The sequence below is a fragment of the Carassius carassius genome, chromosome 36 (assembly GCF_963082965.1).
Source record: "Carassius carassius chromosome 36, fCarCar2.1, whole genome shotgun sequence".
NCBI classification, from domain to species: domain Eukaryota; kingdom Metazoa; phylum Chordata; class Actinopteri; order Cypriniformes; family Cyprinidae; genus Carassius; species Carassius carassius.
In genome coordinates this window covers 13721917-13737156 of record NC_081790.1, presented here as the reverse complement: position 1 = coordinate 13737156, position 15240 = coordinate 13721917, and the positions used below count along the sequence as shown (strand labels likewise).

Genomic DNA, 15240 nt, shown 5'->3' with positions numbered 1-15240 from the left:
TTAAAAATAAATGAATAAAATAGATGTCATATTCTTTTGTGGATTGGAAAATATTTTATTAATTGTTTAAATACATCTTTTTTCTTAACATTTTTCAGCCAGGAAGCTATTTTGGATACATATTTTGGAATTTAAATATTTTGTGTTCCACAAAAGTATGAAAGAAAATCATGGGTGTGTTGAATAAATATTAGCAGAATTCTCAGAACTATCCCTGTACATTTGGCTCTGTTTTGCATTTGATACAGTTAAGCGCCTGCTATTTAGCAACTGTTTTTTGTGACAATTTTTGTAAAAATCTTCTATGCATTATTCTGTAGCCTAGCCTATTTTATGCCACCAAAACAACAACAACAACAACAACAACAACAGCATTATTCCATTGAAAAATAAATAAATAAATGCAGTACCGTTAATTAAATCCATTTTAATAGAGCAAAACAGGTTGCATTATATTTGTTTGACTCTTTATTTCCCCTTGTATTTGCGTGAAGATGTGCATTAGGTGAAAGGACTGTGTGATCACTGCGATGCTGCACACATCCCCTCCACACATCCGCTCTAGACTCGTGTAATGAGCCTGGTGGGGGAACCAAAACCCGCCATTGAGTACCGGTAACCATTGTCGAGTTTACAAGAATTTCTAATCCGAATAACCCCGGCAGTCCATGACGACATTTTCCGAGCGCACCATCTGCTGTTTGTGATTTGAAGCGGCACCAGACTGAATAAAGGGCGCGCACTAGTTTATGCCCGCGTATCCAGAGCGCTCCATATAGGCTAGCTCTGGCGGATGAACTTATGTTGTGCGTGCCGCGGCTCTTGTCACTCATTCGCTGCTGCTCGGAGCGCATTCTGTGTCAACGGCTGAGGACCAATTCATGATATCACATCAACCTGAAACAGGGACAAAGCGTCGTAGTCATTTAGATAATAACTGAACCAACTCTCTCTACCTATTCTACACGGAGCGTACCTTGGGAAGCGATTGCAATGCTTCAGATAAAGGATCTCATTTGGACATTGCTTTTCTTTGGTTATGCAGGTAAGACTCACTTGTATCAGTTGCACTGTGTTAGACTGTATCCTTTCGCATCCTTGTTTGTCCTGTCGCGTTGTCTCCAAAGCACAGAAGCAGGATGAGGTAGTTTGAGCTGGTTCTTTCAATGATACAGCTTTGCAAACTGTCTCGGTTTATATCTAGGCGTCCGTTTCATTTAAACAAACTCTGTTATTTTCATCCCTGCCAAACTGGCACATGTTACCAAACTGGCACCGGTTAGGTAGGATATGAAGTGTCACATCCCTGTATAAAGACAGTCTGCACTTCTTGGAGTGATATTGGACATTTTAAGAGCGCGAAATTGCGTTGTTTATGGTTGTGTGGACATTACTGCGCATTGGCTCCTTTGAGATTTGTGTTGGGGGACAGGAAAAACAACCATCTGGTGTGTTGTGTAAACATATCGCCAACTAAGCCGTCACAATAAACAGACAAAATTTATTGTGTGGTGTCTTTAATGTGTGTGTTTTCTTCCGTTGTGTTGTTCATATTCGGGATGTAACGGTGGTGCTGGCGCAGCTGAGAAGCGCTCGTGTCGAGCGACTGGAACATCTCTGCATTACACTTGATTTAGTTTATCCGTGTGCTTGTTTGAGTAATAGTTCAAAGAGAAATAATAATTAAATATATTGTTTCGAAGCGTTCTGTGACTTACTTTCTTCAAGAAGATGCTTTCTCAGAGTGACAGACTCAGTCACCGTTTACTCTCATTGTATGGAAATCGATGCAATGGAAGTGAACGGTGACTAAGGCTGTCTCTAACCTTATGCCTGTGCTTTTGTATCCCACTAAAGAACTAAGTCAGACGGGTTTAGAAAAAAAAAAAAAAAACATAAGTGCGAGTAAATGCCTGAACCGTCCCTTTAAAGACTGAAGTTACTCTTCTCAAGCATTTATAATGAATATCCACGCTGTTTACAAGCAGACCAGGCAGCCAATTAGAAAAAAATGAAATTGTGATTTATGAGTGCTGTGCATAAATAAGAATGGTAAATGGAACTGTTCCAAGAATGTTTCAGGTGATTGTTCGGTAATGATTTAAAAGCATGGATGATCATTTCCAGCCAATCAGAGAGTAAGACTTGGGCGGGAATGAATTATATTCTGTCACCCCTCCCCCTCCCTCCTCCCCCACCTCTCTTTCTCATGGCAAAACAGAAGCTTATATTGCCAAAGCATTAACATTATACTTGTGCACATATACACAGCATCAAATATATCTAGAATAAAAAAAATAAATTAATAAAAATAAATGATTAATAATGCAAGTAGTCATTAACCTTATAATATTTACCCAGATGTTAATGGGTTTTTAATGAGATCAACATATATGCAGTGGTTTAAACAAATATGTTATAGAGATATGTTTGCATGTGTATGTGTGTGTGTTTATAAATGTATGCATATTATGGATATATACTGGACTCAGATTGTATATTATATTTACACATAAATGCATGGTGAAATGGAGTTGGTGTTGTACAGTGATAGCAGTTAGTGGTTATGATTTGTATGCATGATGCAGAGGAATGATGTATTTTCCTGTCTGTGCTCCTGTCCCACCAGTTGCCCTTTTGTCGTGGCAGGGGTTTCACAAACCTCGCTGCTGGTTTGAGCAGGTTTCAGAGTTTGTCCTGCTGTGTTTGGCAGGTTATAGAAGGTGTTCTTAATTTGCGCGAAATTAGGGCAGGATGTTAAAAAGTGCAGTTCTGTGAGTTTGTGCATGTGTCCAGTTTAAAGAGTGATGGAGTTTGTGAGTTCATGTCTAGTGTGTTTGCTTTTATATATGGTACAGTTATTGTTAGATGAACTCTTTGGAAAATTGTCCAACTTAAAGTAGTCATGACTTATGTATGACCTTATATACTGTAGATAGGAAAATATAACTGTTAATTATAAGGTGTAAGTAAGATGTGCTTATGTATAATGTCTAGCTGTCTAATGTGTTATATCTAGGGGTGGTTTCAGTGTCTCACCCAACTATAGTGCTGTGTATGTGTGTAAAAGAGAAAGTACATGAAGTACTGTACATCCAGAGATAAAAGGACAGAGAGTGAAGCCTTGAAATAATATTAACAGTTTTAAAGCATGTGGTGGTTTATACAATGCTTTTGAGGTTTAACGGTATAGAACACCTGCACCTGTTATTCTCTTTTTTGCTTCCATCACTGCCGCTCCTTATCTCTATACATCACTAAAGTGACTGGTTTAGTGTATAGGCACACACTGCTGTATGGTGCTGACATGTTGATGCTGCCAGAGAGCTGTTTGTGTGTGCTGAATACAGATTAAATACCCATATCCTCACATCACAAATAACTGCTTTTCTTCAGGCTGTGTTCAATGTATTAAAAGTACAAAGAGCCAAATAGGGAGTCTTAAACATCGGTCTCTGAAGAAATGTAAAAAGATATAAAAGAGGTTAAGGGGGCTTTAAATACTGTACGTGTCCCTGACCTCAAGAGGAGGGCAAAGTAGTAGATTAATTAACACTTGAAGGAAAATAAAGAAACAATTGCTAGATGGTGAACATCTGGAACTCCTCTGTCTGTGGCAAGTTCAAAGCTAGTATGAAAGTATTGGAAGAGACTAAAATGACTTGGATTTGCATCTTTTGGCTGAGTTACAGTAACCATGTGATAAAAGAAAAAAAAGAAAGAAAAAAAATCTATATAAAATTTGGTGCTTTTATGTGCAGACATTCGTTTATATTTAAGATGCAGCTTTCTGTTTTACCATTATTAGTGTTTTTTGTTTTTGTTTTTAAAGATAATGTAATAAAGTTCAGTTCTCCGTTTTTTCAGATTATTTATTTTATCTTTTTTTTACAGACAAACCATAGCATAATTAAATCAACTGATTTTAACTCAAGGACGATTCTTTATGGCTCAAATGAATGGCAGGCTCTCTACTCTTTTTTTTCTCAGAGAATGTATGCCTGCTGAATAATTATGTGTTATAATAGAATGAATTTATCACTTCTCTTAAAAGTCTCATTAAATTTGACCAGCTATTTTATCTCTACTGGTAAAGGGCCCACCTCTGAACCTCTCCTCCTACAGAGTCCTTCTGTATGGTCATTAAAGAGTGAATTTTATAATGGTATTGCTTTACTAAGACTGATGCCAATGAAAACATAAGCGTCAGATCAGAGCTGAAAGGAATTGTGATCTGGTAAAGAGATTTGCCCCCATGCTGTAGGATCGCTGGATGTTTCTTCAGATAAAAACATTTCAATGCTTTCATGCTGTACTGTTCACACTGTGATTCCTTCTTGTAAAAATGTATTAATTTTATTTTGCGCAAGCTGACTGAAATCCAATCGTCCCAAATGTTCTCCAGTTGTTTTCCATTTTGTGCTGTTTGATAAAGATGGGCCGTCTATGCATATTAATCACTCTCTGAAAGGGGGCTCAGACTGATTTGCATTGTGTAAGCTCCGAAGGCGTCCTGTAGAGTGTTGGAGGGAAAAAAAAGGAGGGAAATGGGTTTGGTTTTGTCATGCTGAAAAGCCACCCCGTGATCCCTGCAACCCATCTCTGAAAGGATTTCTTTTCTAAAGTCACAGGCCGAGAGGCAACTTCGAGAAGTGTAAACATTGTCTTACATCCCCACATTTAAACCAGAAACACAACTTTCTGCCTCTCTTCATCTTCCTCTTTGCAGGCTCCTGGAAAATGAAAGTGTGTCATTTCTGCACCACTAATGGCACCAAACAGAACTGTAAAAATAATGACAACCTTGCTTATCTACTATTGCTCAGATAAATACATGTCCCAAACTCATGCCACTGGTTGAGTCAAGTACATGCACTGTTATAATCAAGGTCTTTGCATTGTTGAGACATGATGCAATTTTCAATTTAACCTTTTGATTTAGCCTATTAAATGCAGTATTGAATGAATTGAATGCATGAGAAAATATGAGAGATTTCAATTCACATACTTCCAGGGGAGCCTGCGCTATCCGGAAAACTGCCTATGAGATGAATGGGAATGCTAATGCACAGCTTTCACCAAGTATTATAGACCTCCTCTGGCTCAAACAAACAGATTGCAGTTACCTTTGGTGTCTCCAGGAGAGCAGAAATTACACCCTTCACCTCTTAAGGTGCAGCTTGATTAAGTCCCTTAATCCCATTGAATGACTCATCTGTTATGTTGCAATGTGTAGCAATGGTTGTGACATCATCCAATAGTTACTGCATATAGACTAAAGGGATTGAATGTATCAATGTTGGTCCTCTGCATCATGCATTATTTCTGATGTTTGTAATATAATAATGCATTTCGCTGAACTTTAAATGTTTTTCTAGCTATTCTGTAGGCTTTTGTTATGGTAATTACATTCAGATGCTGAAGTCCAGAGACGTTCTTCTCCATGATTCAACTTTATTGTACCCCACTTCAAGGAATTTGGAGTAGATTTCTGGGTAAAACCACCAAAAACAAAGTCTGCGCATATTCTGAGTTCCTTACCAAACTGTGTTCAAACAAGAGCAGCCCAAAGCACTTTCATAAGGTTACTGTTTCCTTCCACTTGCGGCAAGCAGAATAATTATAGGACTATTTTCACAGCTTTATTCATTCAGAGTCAACCATTTTAGTGAATGTCATGATGAAATGAGATAAAAGTGTTGTGCTAATTTTGTCATGCCAAATGACTGCCAAAAGCAGAGTTTCAGAAGGGAATATGTGATGGCAACCTGTCTTAATCGGCTTGATTTGAGCAGTTAGCAGCTCAAAATATTAGCATAAATGGCATAATAGTTTGTACGTGATCATATTGCATTTATGCAGTTTCTGCCAATAGTTTTTGTGTAAAGATGATGCAGAAGCAAGCGAACACACTGGTACTACTGTGTTGTAGTGAGATGTAATACTGTATAGCTAGCATGTGTGGGCACAATGAAGAGCACCAGCATATTGAAATGCAAAATTTTGACATTAAATTGAACTGTGTTTTATGTTATATCACGTTTCTGTTCTCTATACACTACTGTTCAAAAGTTTGGGTCAGTAAGTTTGTCTTTTTTGAAAGACATTAATGCTTTCATTCAGCAAGGACACATTAAATTGATGACAGTTACAGTAAAGACAACTTGAAAGAATCATGAAAAATTATCATGAAACAATCTGTTGCCTCTGTATTCAGAAAAATAGAAAACAGCACAAATGTTTTTTTTTTTTTTTACATTAATAATAATAATAAGTAATGTTTCTGAATAGTTATAAATTCAGCTTTGCCATTACAGGAAAAAAAATTACATTTCAAAATATATTCAAATGGAACACACATTATAAATTGTAATAATATTTCACATTATTATATTTATTTATGTATTTGTAATAGATTTCCTATTAAAAAGCCTACTTTTTCTTAAAAAAATAAACTGCTGGATGCTACAACATGTAATAATTTCATTCTTAGAGAGCTGTAGGATTTTACGTTTGGGAACTACACCTGAATGTTCTTTTCCAGTTTGACTTGAAAATACTATGCCTCAAAGATGTCTCTAAATCGAAACATTTAACCAATGTTGATGATGAAATGCTTGCCTGTGGAAGACAAAGTTCTTTTAGTTGGAGCCTGTGAGTTCATGTTCAAAAAGAACATTCTGGAATCCCTGCAAGCACTGGCCTAAATCTGAAGAATAATAACCTGAGAAAAGACAAAAGGATGAGTACGGAGGGTTTGATGGCCAAAGTACAAGAGCAAATACAAAGGCAGTAGCTTTGAATTAGAAGCATGGCTTAAAGTCCAAAAAAAGTGGCATGATATGAATATTTTTAGCACATTTATGTCTTAATTTTCATTGGAGATCTAAAAATATCTTTCAGCAGTCTATCTCGCTGTGTGCTTCCTGTCTGGTTGAGTGCTTTTAGTTTGGACAAGACTGCTTGTACTGTATGTCTCCCACTGCTTATTAATTCTGATGTAATCAGATCAGACAAACCTGATTCTAATTTAAACTGCAGAGATTTCCCAGCTTTCAGGCGTGTTTTACTCACAGACGACCATTCATTGCAAATACTACACCATCATAGTATTGCTGCGATCACTCTCATTACTGACAGCTCTAAAGGACACATCTGCATCTTTTCTCTCACAGGCATCAACACCATAAAAAAATGATGCCATAACTGATGAGTCCACATGGAAAGGAGTATTCTGGTCTCCTGGGCATTTTGCAATGAAGTATCACATTTCAAGCACACGTATTTACTGCCAAGATCCTTTTTGTTGAGTTGTGGACAGTTTATTGGCAATCCGTTGCATTGTTGCCCATGCTAGTTTTCTCACTAGGGGACAAATCTATGTTCTTTCAGTTCTGTCAAAAACCTCTGTGTGTTTTGACTGAATTCTCATAGCTTTTAATGTTCATATCAGTGAATCTGTTCCCAGATAGCAAATGTAGTAGTACATGCCCTTGACATTTGATTTGCTACTTGTATGAAAGAGACTCGGGCCATTCAGAGTGGATCCAGTGTGCGCTAATTCATTTCCCGCCAACAGTTTCCCAGCACAAAGCCATATGGCTGTTGACATAATCAATTGCTCCCATAGTAGGCAATTCAGCTGAATATGGAGAGTCTGATGTTCCCACTGTGATTGCCTCCTCACCTTTGATTGCTTTTCCTTGCTTTCATGTTCTCAACATTCACCTTTCCTTTCGCCTGAATCACAGCCAGACCCAAGTGTTTCTGCCTTTACACAATTGTTGGGGAAACTGCTTTAAAACTATAGCTGGCCAAGCAAGCTACACATATTTAAAATATTTAACTACAGCCAAGCCACCCTTTTTAAAAAAGTTAACTACATTATATGTTTATAACATTATACGTTTTCTGCTAAATAGTCAAATTACTCTGCAGTTCATTTGTTAAAGCAAGTTTTGTCTTAATGGATCAATGAATCACAATGAATCACAATTAATGAATTGAATGAATTCCAAACATGGCATGGGTAGGCTAATAGAAGACTGTTAAGGATAAGCATGCTTATTTATTGACTGTACTATTTACTTGCTATAGAGCAGTGTGACACATTAGCAAGAACATATATCTTGTTACTGGGAAAACTACTTTTTTTAAGTATTTGAGCTATTGTTGCATCACTGAAAAATGTAGCTTCACTGCTTTTTTGGTAGTTATTCCCCATCGATGTAAAATTAATAGGTTACTGAAAGAGGCAAGTTCAATCTAACAGTAGTTGCTGATTTTGAAATATGGTCAGTAGGTTTGTTTCTTTTATTTACGAGACCACTGAGGTGATGGTCTTGATGCGTGCTGCCAAACATCCATAATATTTGCTGTATTAATCTTAGCCCTGGGCTAAAAGCAAGCAGGGTGTTTTATTAGCCCATCCCTTCATCTGTCTTCTTATTTTGATAGCATGCAGGACTGAGGCCTGCTGGGAGACTAACTCCTGTAAAAGTCGCTGTCTTTTCCATGGAGTTTAGAGGTTTTGGGTGATAAAAAACACAACAGCGCTCTGAGCAACAAAGGTTAAGGATTTAGACAAAAAAAAGTGTCTGCAGTGTCATTTTTCTCACTCCCTTTGATCATGGATGTATGAAATTACTTTCGCTGTGTATGGAAACATTACTGTGGATTATGTATTCTGAAAAGATGTTTTGGTAACCAGGGTTTTCATTCCTGCATGTATCCTGTGGGTTACAGTAGTTGAAGGGGCATCTGTTAGATCTTTGGTGCAAACCCCTGGGTTTGAACATCTGTGTAGGTTTTAAGAACAAATGAACAAGAAGCCAGAGATAACCAATATATGTGCTCAGTTCTGGCAGCAGTGCATACCCCTTCTGAGGTGCCGACTTTTCAAGGATCTTTTCTGTCACTGTATTTTATCTCTTTAAAGAGATAGAAGATGAACTTTCACTCTAAAAGGAAAATTCTGTCATCATTTACTTCCTCATTAAACAACTTCTTGTCTGAATGAATCAGTGAATCACAATGAATCGGAGTTCAAACATGGCATGAGTTATAGAGGACCTTTGAGAAAAGCATGTATGAATTTTTATCCGGCGGAACACAAAAGATAATATTCTGAAGACTGTGGGTAAATGGTCACCAAAAAAAAAAAAAAAAACAAGGACATAAAGGACGTTTTAGGAATTAGGAGGATTTGAACATTGTGTATTAACCTGTAAAAAAAATTGATGTGTTTTTGTTAGAAAAATATCTATATTTAAAACATTATAAACACTTTCTATCACTTCCGCTAACTGTCGTACACGGAAGCCATCCCGGCTGTTGATGTAGGACTTAGGTTTAGCATAACACCGCTGATTAGTAATGAATGCGGAAGCGTGGATGAGAGTGTCACGCTGTCTGGTCTCTGTTTCCCTGAGTCTCCACTAGTGGTCTCACTTCCCTATAGGCACCTCAACGAAGGCACTATAATTCCCACAAAGCCTTGTCCCTTCATCACAGTAATTGCACTCCTGTTAATTGCACTCAGGTGTCTTCACTTGTTAGTCATTACCCTCCCTATATTAACCAGTCCTTTTCTGTTTGTCTTCATGGAGTCCTTTCATTCCATCACCCAGTTTCCTCGCCTTCCGAGTTTCCTTGTCCTTGTCCTGTTCCTTTCCCTTTTGTTTGTTCGTTTGGATTGATTTCTGGTTTTGACCCCTGCTTGTTGGATTCTGATTTGGATTTCCCAATAAATACCACACTGCGTTTGGATCTCTCATCTCCTGTGTTTTCCTGGGTTCCGATCGTAACAGAGAGATACAATACAAGACGCCGGTCACGAATCAAAAGCCCAAAAGATGATTTGTAAAGAAAAATGACAGAGAATTTAGATATAAGCCAAAAAAAGACATCATCCACCCAAAACGGCTTGTTAGTATGACAGTTAACGGAAGTGAGAGAAAAGTGTTTATAACATTTTTAAATATGGATATTTTTCTTACAAAAGGGCATCCATTTGCTACAGGAGGCATTTATTCACCCTCTGGAGCCATATGAGGCATGTTTTTTTATGGATGGTTGCACTTTGTTTGAATACTTTTTGACTGATGAATAAAAAAAAAACACTGCCATTCTAACACTTGCAAGAGCAAGGATAATTTTTTATGTAACTCTGAATGGATACGTCTGAAAGAAGAAAGTTATATACACCTAGGATGCCTTGAGGGTGAGTAAAACATGGGCTAACTTATATTTTTGGGTGAACTGACACTTTAATCTTATTGACCAAAATCCTTAGTTGTGTAACTGTATATTAATCACTACTTTCTCATAGGATGAGATGCACAGTTGCACAGTAGTATCAGTTACATTACGTTTATTTTTTGTGTTGCGGTAGTTTCAGCATAGATAGGCGAATTAATGTTGTTAAGAGTGTAAATGTTGATTCATTGGAAAGATTAATCATTACAAAAATAAACATTTATATATGATTAATATAGAAACTACATATTAATCTTCATTTAATATAATTTATTTGTTTTGGATGGAAACTAGACATGTCCTCTAACCATTCGTGACTTTTAAAATTGCATTTTTCTGTTTGTTTTTCACATATCAGCCTGAAATGTCAGATGTCAGTAGGTCCTTGCTATTACTTTAGGACTAGCATGATATTTCAGAAATAGACCACTTTAAAAACTACTTTCCACCCACAAATGACGTGTGCTATCTTAGCTTAGACAGCACAGAAGGCAGGTGGTCTTCGGAAGTATTGAGCTGATTATTTTTAAACTTGGTCCAGGTGGGGAAAATCTTTGACGATTGAAAAGCATTTAGTGCAGCATCAATGGATGTGCAGCAGATTGCTGTTAGAGCTGAAGGAGGTGATTGTTGATCTTTGTAGCCAGGAGACCTCCTCATTTGTTTGTCTGTCTCTGGCCGGGACAGATGGTGTGGAGTGTTTGTGATGTGAAGCCGTGTCAGTAGAGTAACAACTGTGAGTTTAGTGTTATTCACCTCATCTCTGAAGCACGCTGTTGAGAGGAAAGCACAGAGCAACATTCGTTTGAACCCTCCTATGGTGCTTAAATGAGGCCGTCACACAGGTGCTCGAGTCTAAAATGTATCACCCATTCAAATTTCTGCACTTTCACACCTGGTGTATCAGCATACAGACAGAATTAGAAAAGAGTTGTTTATTTTAATTTTTTTTGGTGGAATACAAAGGAATTCAAAAGGAACAAAATAAGTGTTAATTAATGAATTAATTTGTTCATTTATGAGTATTATGATTTATGAATATTATGTCATTATTTACTGACCCAGTTTTGTTTATGTTTTTTGTTGATTTGTTTGGTGAAATACAAAAGAATTCAGAAGGAAAAACATAAGCATGCGTTCATTCGTTCGTTCGTTCGTTCATTCATTCATTCATTCATTCACAAAAGGAACAAAATGAGAGCAAATAAATAATGACAATTTTGTAAGTAAAATATGTATGTGTTAATGAATATTTTTATTTACCATTTTTTAAAGTGCCCCGATTATGCCATTTCTAAGGTTGCATATTGTTTTATGAGTCTCCTAAAACAGGTTTACATGCATGCAAGGTCAAAAAACATGTTAGTTTTCTCAGAAGAAAGATGAACAACTCGTGTGAAGCAGTACCAAGAATCAGTCTCTCTAAACCCCTCCTTTCTGTGAGGCCTCGCTGCTGTGATTGGTCAGATGGCGCAGTCCTTTGTGATTGGTCCAAAGCCGTAGATCGATCTCACTACGGCTCTGGATTGGTCTACCGCGTACAGCGCATGTTGGAAACGAAACGCCAATTGCCATGACAGAATGAGAGCCCTGGAAACTTGTCAAAACATAGAAAAGATGGTATGGATTGTAGCTTACCAACTCAAGCTGGAGTCTGATAATGATAATGATTGAAATGGATGATCGACAAGAGACTGATTGACAAGCATGAGTGCAGCAGGACATTTCTCAGTGGTAACTGTCAGTTGTTGACAAGTTTGTGGTAATTATGAGATGTGATCAAACTAATTTACTCTCACAGCGTAGGACACAGCGTCTTCTCAACATGATGTTATCTACACAGAAATTTTTACTGTGTTTGTGGGCAGACAAGTTGGCAACTTAAAATGTGGGTGGACATTATGCAAATGTGTTACTTCGTGATGTGAGCCATAACAGAATAAGATTCAAATTCCCGACGACTCGTTTAGGCAATTGAGAGCCGACTCTTTTTTTTTTTTTTTTTTTTTTTTACATAGAATTAACTTTATTTGTAGTGCACTGTCCGCTTAACAACTTTGCAGATAGTTTATGTTCACATACAGCTACATGATACACTTCATGAAAGGTAGTAGTCGAAAAGACATTAAAAAAATTATTTTACTTTTAGTAGTATTTGTTTCTAAGGAACAACATGGAAATGAGTAACTATGACAATTTTTGTCTGACAATTTTGACAATTACTGTAATATATATATATATATATATATATATATATTAGAGCTGAAACAACGAATCGATTTAATCGATTAAAATCGATTATTAAAATAGTTGTCAACTAATTTAGTCATCGATTCGTTGCTAAATAACTTTTATTTGCCGTAAGCGGCTCATTTCGTGCATATTTCAAATCTGCGGTGACCAAAGTGTGGCAGTAATGAGCCACCGGAGGTTTTACTCAGCCAGTACAACAGGAGAAGTAGCGAATAGCCAATAGCTGGCCTTGTTTTATGTCACGTGCTTCCCGAACAGCGTCTCTGCAGCCATAGACATCATATGATGTCTATGTCTGCAGCATTCAGCGTGATGTGGGAGTACTTTACATTGAGCCTTTAAAAAAAAAAGAGTAACCTGCACTACTGCACTGTTTAAGGGGACGTTCACATATCGCGTCTTTTGCGCGCTCAAGTTCGTTATTTCCAACACCGCACCGCATCGAGTTAAAAACATCTCAACTTTTCAGAATGCAGCAACCGCACCGCGGGTCATGTGACAAGAACTAACCAATCAGCTTCATCCTTTCCCGTAACAACGTTAAAAGCTCAGTCAAGATGAAAGGAACAGCTGATCATAGTTGTATATGGATTTCCATTTTGAAATAAATTTAGTAGCAGAGCTACTGCAAGCGATTTTTTGAGCTGCAAATCCATTTATCCTTTGCTGAAATTTCCGCGTCTTCAAGGAGAGAGCACGTCATGGTTGCTTAGCAAAGGCAGACGCCTCAGGGGCGCTTCTGCGCGAGCGCTTTGGAAAGAAGGAGAAAGCGGTGCGCCTAGCGTTTTCCACGCGTTTTTAGGCGCGATTTGTGAACGGCCCCTAAGACTTTCATTTGTGCAGATTCTCCAGTACAATGTTGTTTGCAAATGTTTAGTCATAAAAGCTGATAACATTGCTTTTTAACAGTTAACATTTAAAGCTTTACAAACATGTTCTGTGATCAGTTTGTCGTTTAACAGTTCAAAATTCAGTCGTGCAGCCTAATTATGACTGAATGAGAGAGGTAAATGTAGATATTTGAAATGCACTTTTTTTCTAAGTATTATTCACTGCTCTTTTTCACACAGCAGGTTTTTTGTGTGTGTCCTATTTTTTTTTTCTGGACAACCTTCTGATGGATTTTACTTTAAATTGTGAGTTCCATTCAGGTTTCATGCCATTGGCACTTTTTTTGAAGGATTGTTTACAATATCACAGCAAAAGCTATAAAGCTTTTTCCCAGTAAATAATAAAATACAATGTACTGCAATTTTATTCTGTTTTATCCTTATTCTTCGTGAAAATATGTTCGGAAAGATTCCTTAATAAGCTTTGTTCAGGATGTTAAACTACTTTAGGAGGTCTAAGGACTGCCATGGTGAAAACATTATTTGAAATCTTGTGAAATTTGCTAGAGTATGGGTCAGTGTTCTGATTGCAGAAGAGTTCGACAAAGGATTACTAACACAATAAAACAACTCCAGGTATATTTTTGATGAGGATATGACAGTGCAAAATGGTTAAAATCTCTTAAATCTATGCTGAATGATAAAGGCCATTTATTAATAATTTACTTGGGGGAAAAATGAAAAAAACTAAAATATAAGTACATAAACCGATTAATCGATTAATCGTAAAAATAATCGACAGATTAATCGATTATCAAAATAATCGTTAGTTGCAGCCCTAATATATATATATATATATATATATATTATTCTGTCATTATATGTTCATTTATAATCATTTATTTATTAAACTCGTTATATATTATTTGTTTGGTTTATTTAGTCTATTTTATATTTTATATATTTTCATTTTTGAGTAAGACCTTTTTATGATGCAAATATTTTCATCCACTTTAAGTTACTTTACTTGTTACAATATATTGGTATATAATCTCTGTTTTTAGCAATCTCCATATCTAGAGGCCATGCAACCTTCATTAACATCACTGAAAAATTCTAGCATCCTTAAGAAGTAAAGGAAGTGAGTTTCTCAAAGAGCTTCCGCTGGTTTGATCACACCAGCCATAACCGGTGAGAATCAAATGCATGTTGGGTGCAGCGGCAGATGCGGCATGGCCGGCTTCCCATGGGCAGGCAGTTTTGAAGGCCTCTAATTAGAAGAGCTGCTCTTATTGTTTATGGATCCTAATGAGCATCACAGCGAGCAGTCAGCGGAACAAAGAGAAGATGCATGGAAAACACAGACCTCACCATCAGAACAGAGCATGTCTATTCTTCCAGAGGACCGATTACACAGCTTCACCCTGGCTTTTGTGAGAATGAAGACTCCTCATGGCTCCCTAGATCTCTCCATCTCATTACTGTTATTGGGAAAGACAGTCTCCGGACAGTATTTTTGCCCAAGATATGGAAAAGCCTTAATTAGTTATCGTACTAACGTGCTTATGCACCTTGGTGATGTCCAACAGTGACTTGAAAAGCATGTCTGATATACACAAATACAGTCAGGAGGCAGACACAGATTCTGCAGTAATTAGTCTGTTTTAAACACAACAAACAAGCGCTCATTTTGAGTTGAAATAAATGTTTAATGTCTTGTTCTTCTCTGGAGACAGATTTGGGGAGGCGGTGAGATATTATGGAACAGGCAAAGACAGATTCAATCAGATAGAATGCAAGTCATTTGGAGAACTGACTTTCTGCCAGCGATGTTAGAGGTTTGGTTGAGTTTTGTTAGTGGAACTTTATTGAGAATGCATAAAACACTGACCAGGTTAGT

The 15240-nt window shown here is 37.2% G+C and overlaps 1 protein-coding gene across 13 annotated transcripts in view; it reads left to right on the top strand.

Annotated features, from left to right (window-relative positions):
• The first annotated feature begins 732 nt into the window (after positions 1-732).
• LOC132117226 (neural cell adhesion molecule 1-like) overlaps positions 733-15240 on the top strand; it is a 239123-nt gene continuing 224615 nt past the window's right edge. For 2 of the 13 annotated variants that reach the window (XM_059526367.1, XM_059526368.1), the window contains exon 1: positions 736-1045. In XM_059526367.1, coding sequence (XP_059382350.1) covers positions 994-1045 — 52 coding nt within the window. In that variant the 5' untranslated portion in view covers positions 736-993. Of the gene's footprint in view, positions 1046-15240 lie in introns of all 13 variants that reach the window. The other 11 variants (XM_059526363.1, XM_059526375.1, XM_059526369.1 and 8 more) reach the window with 8 other exon arrangements.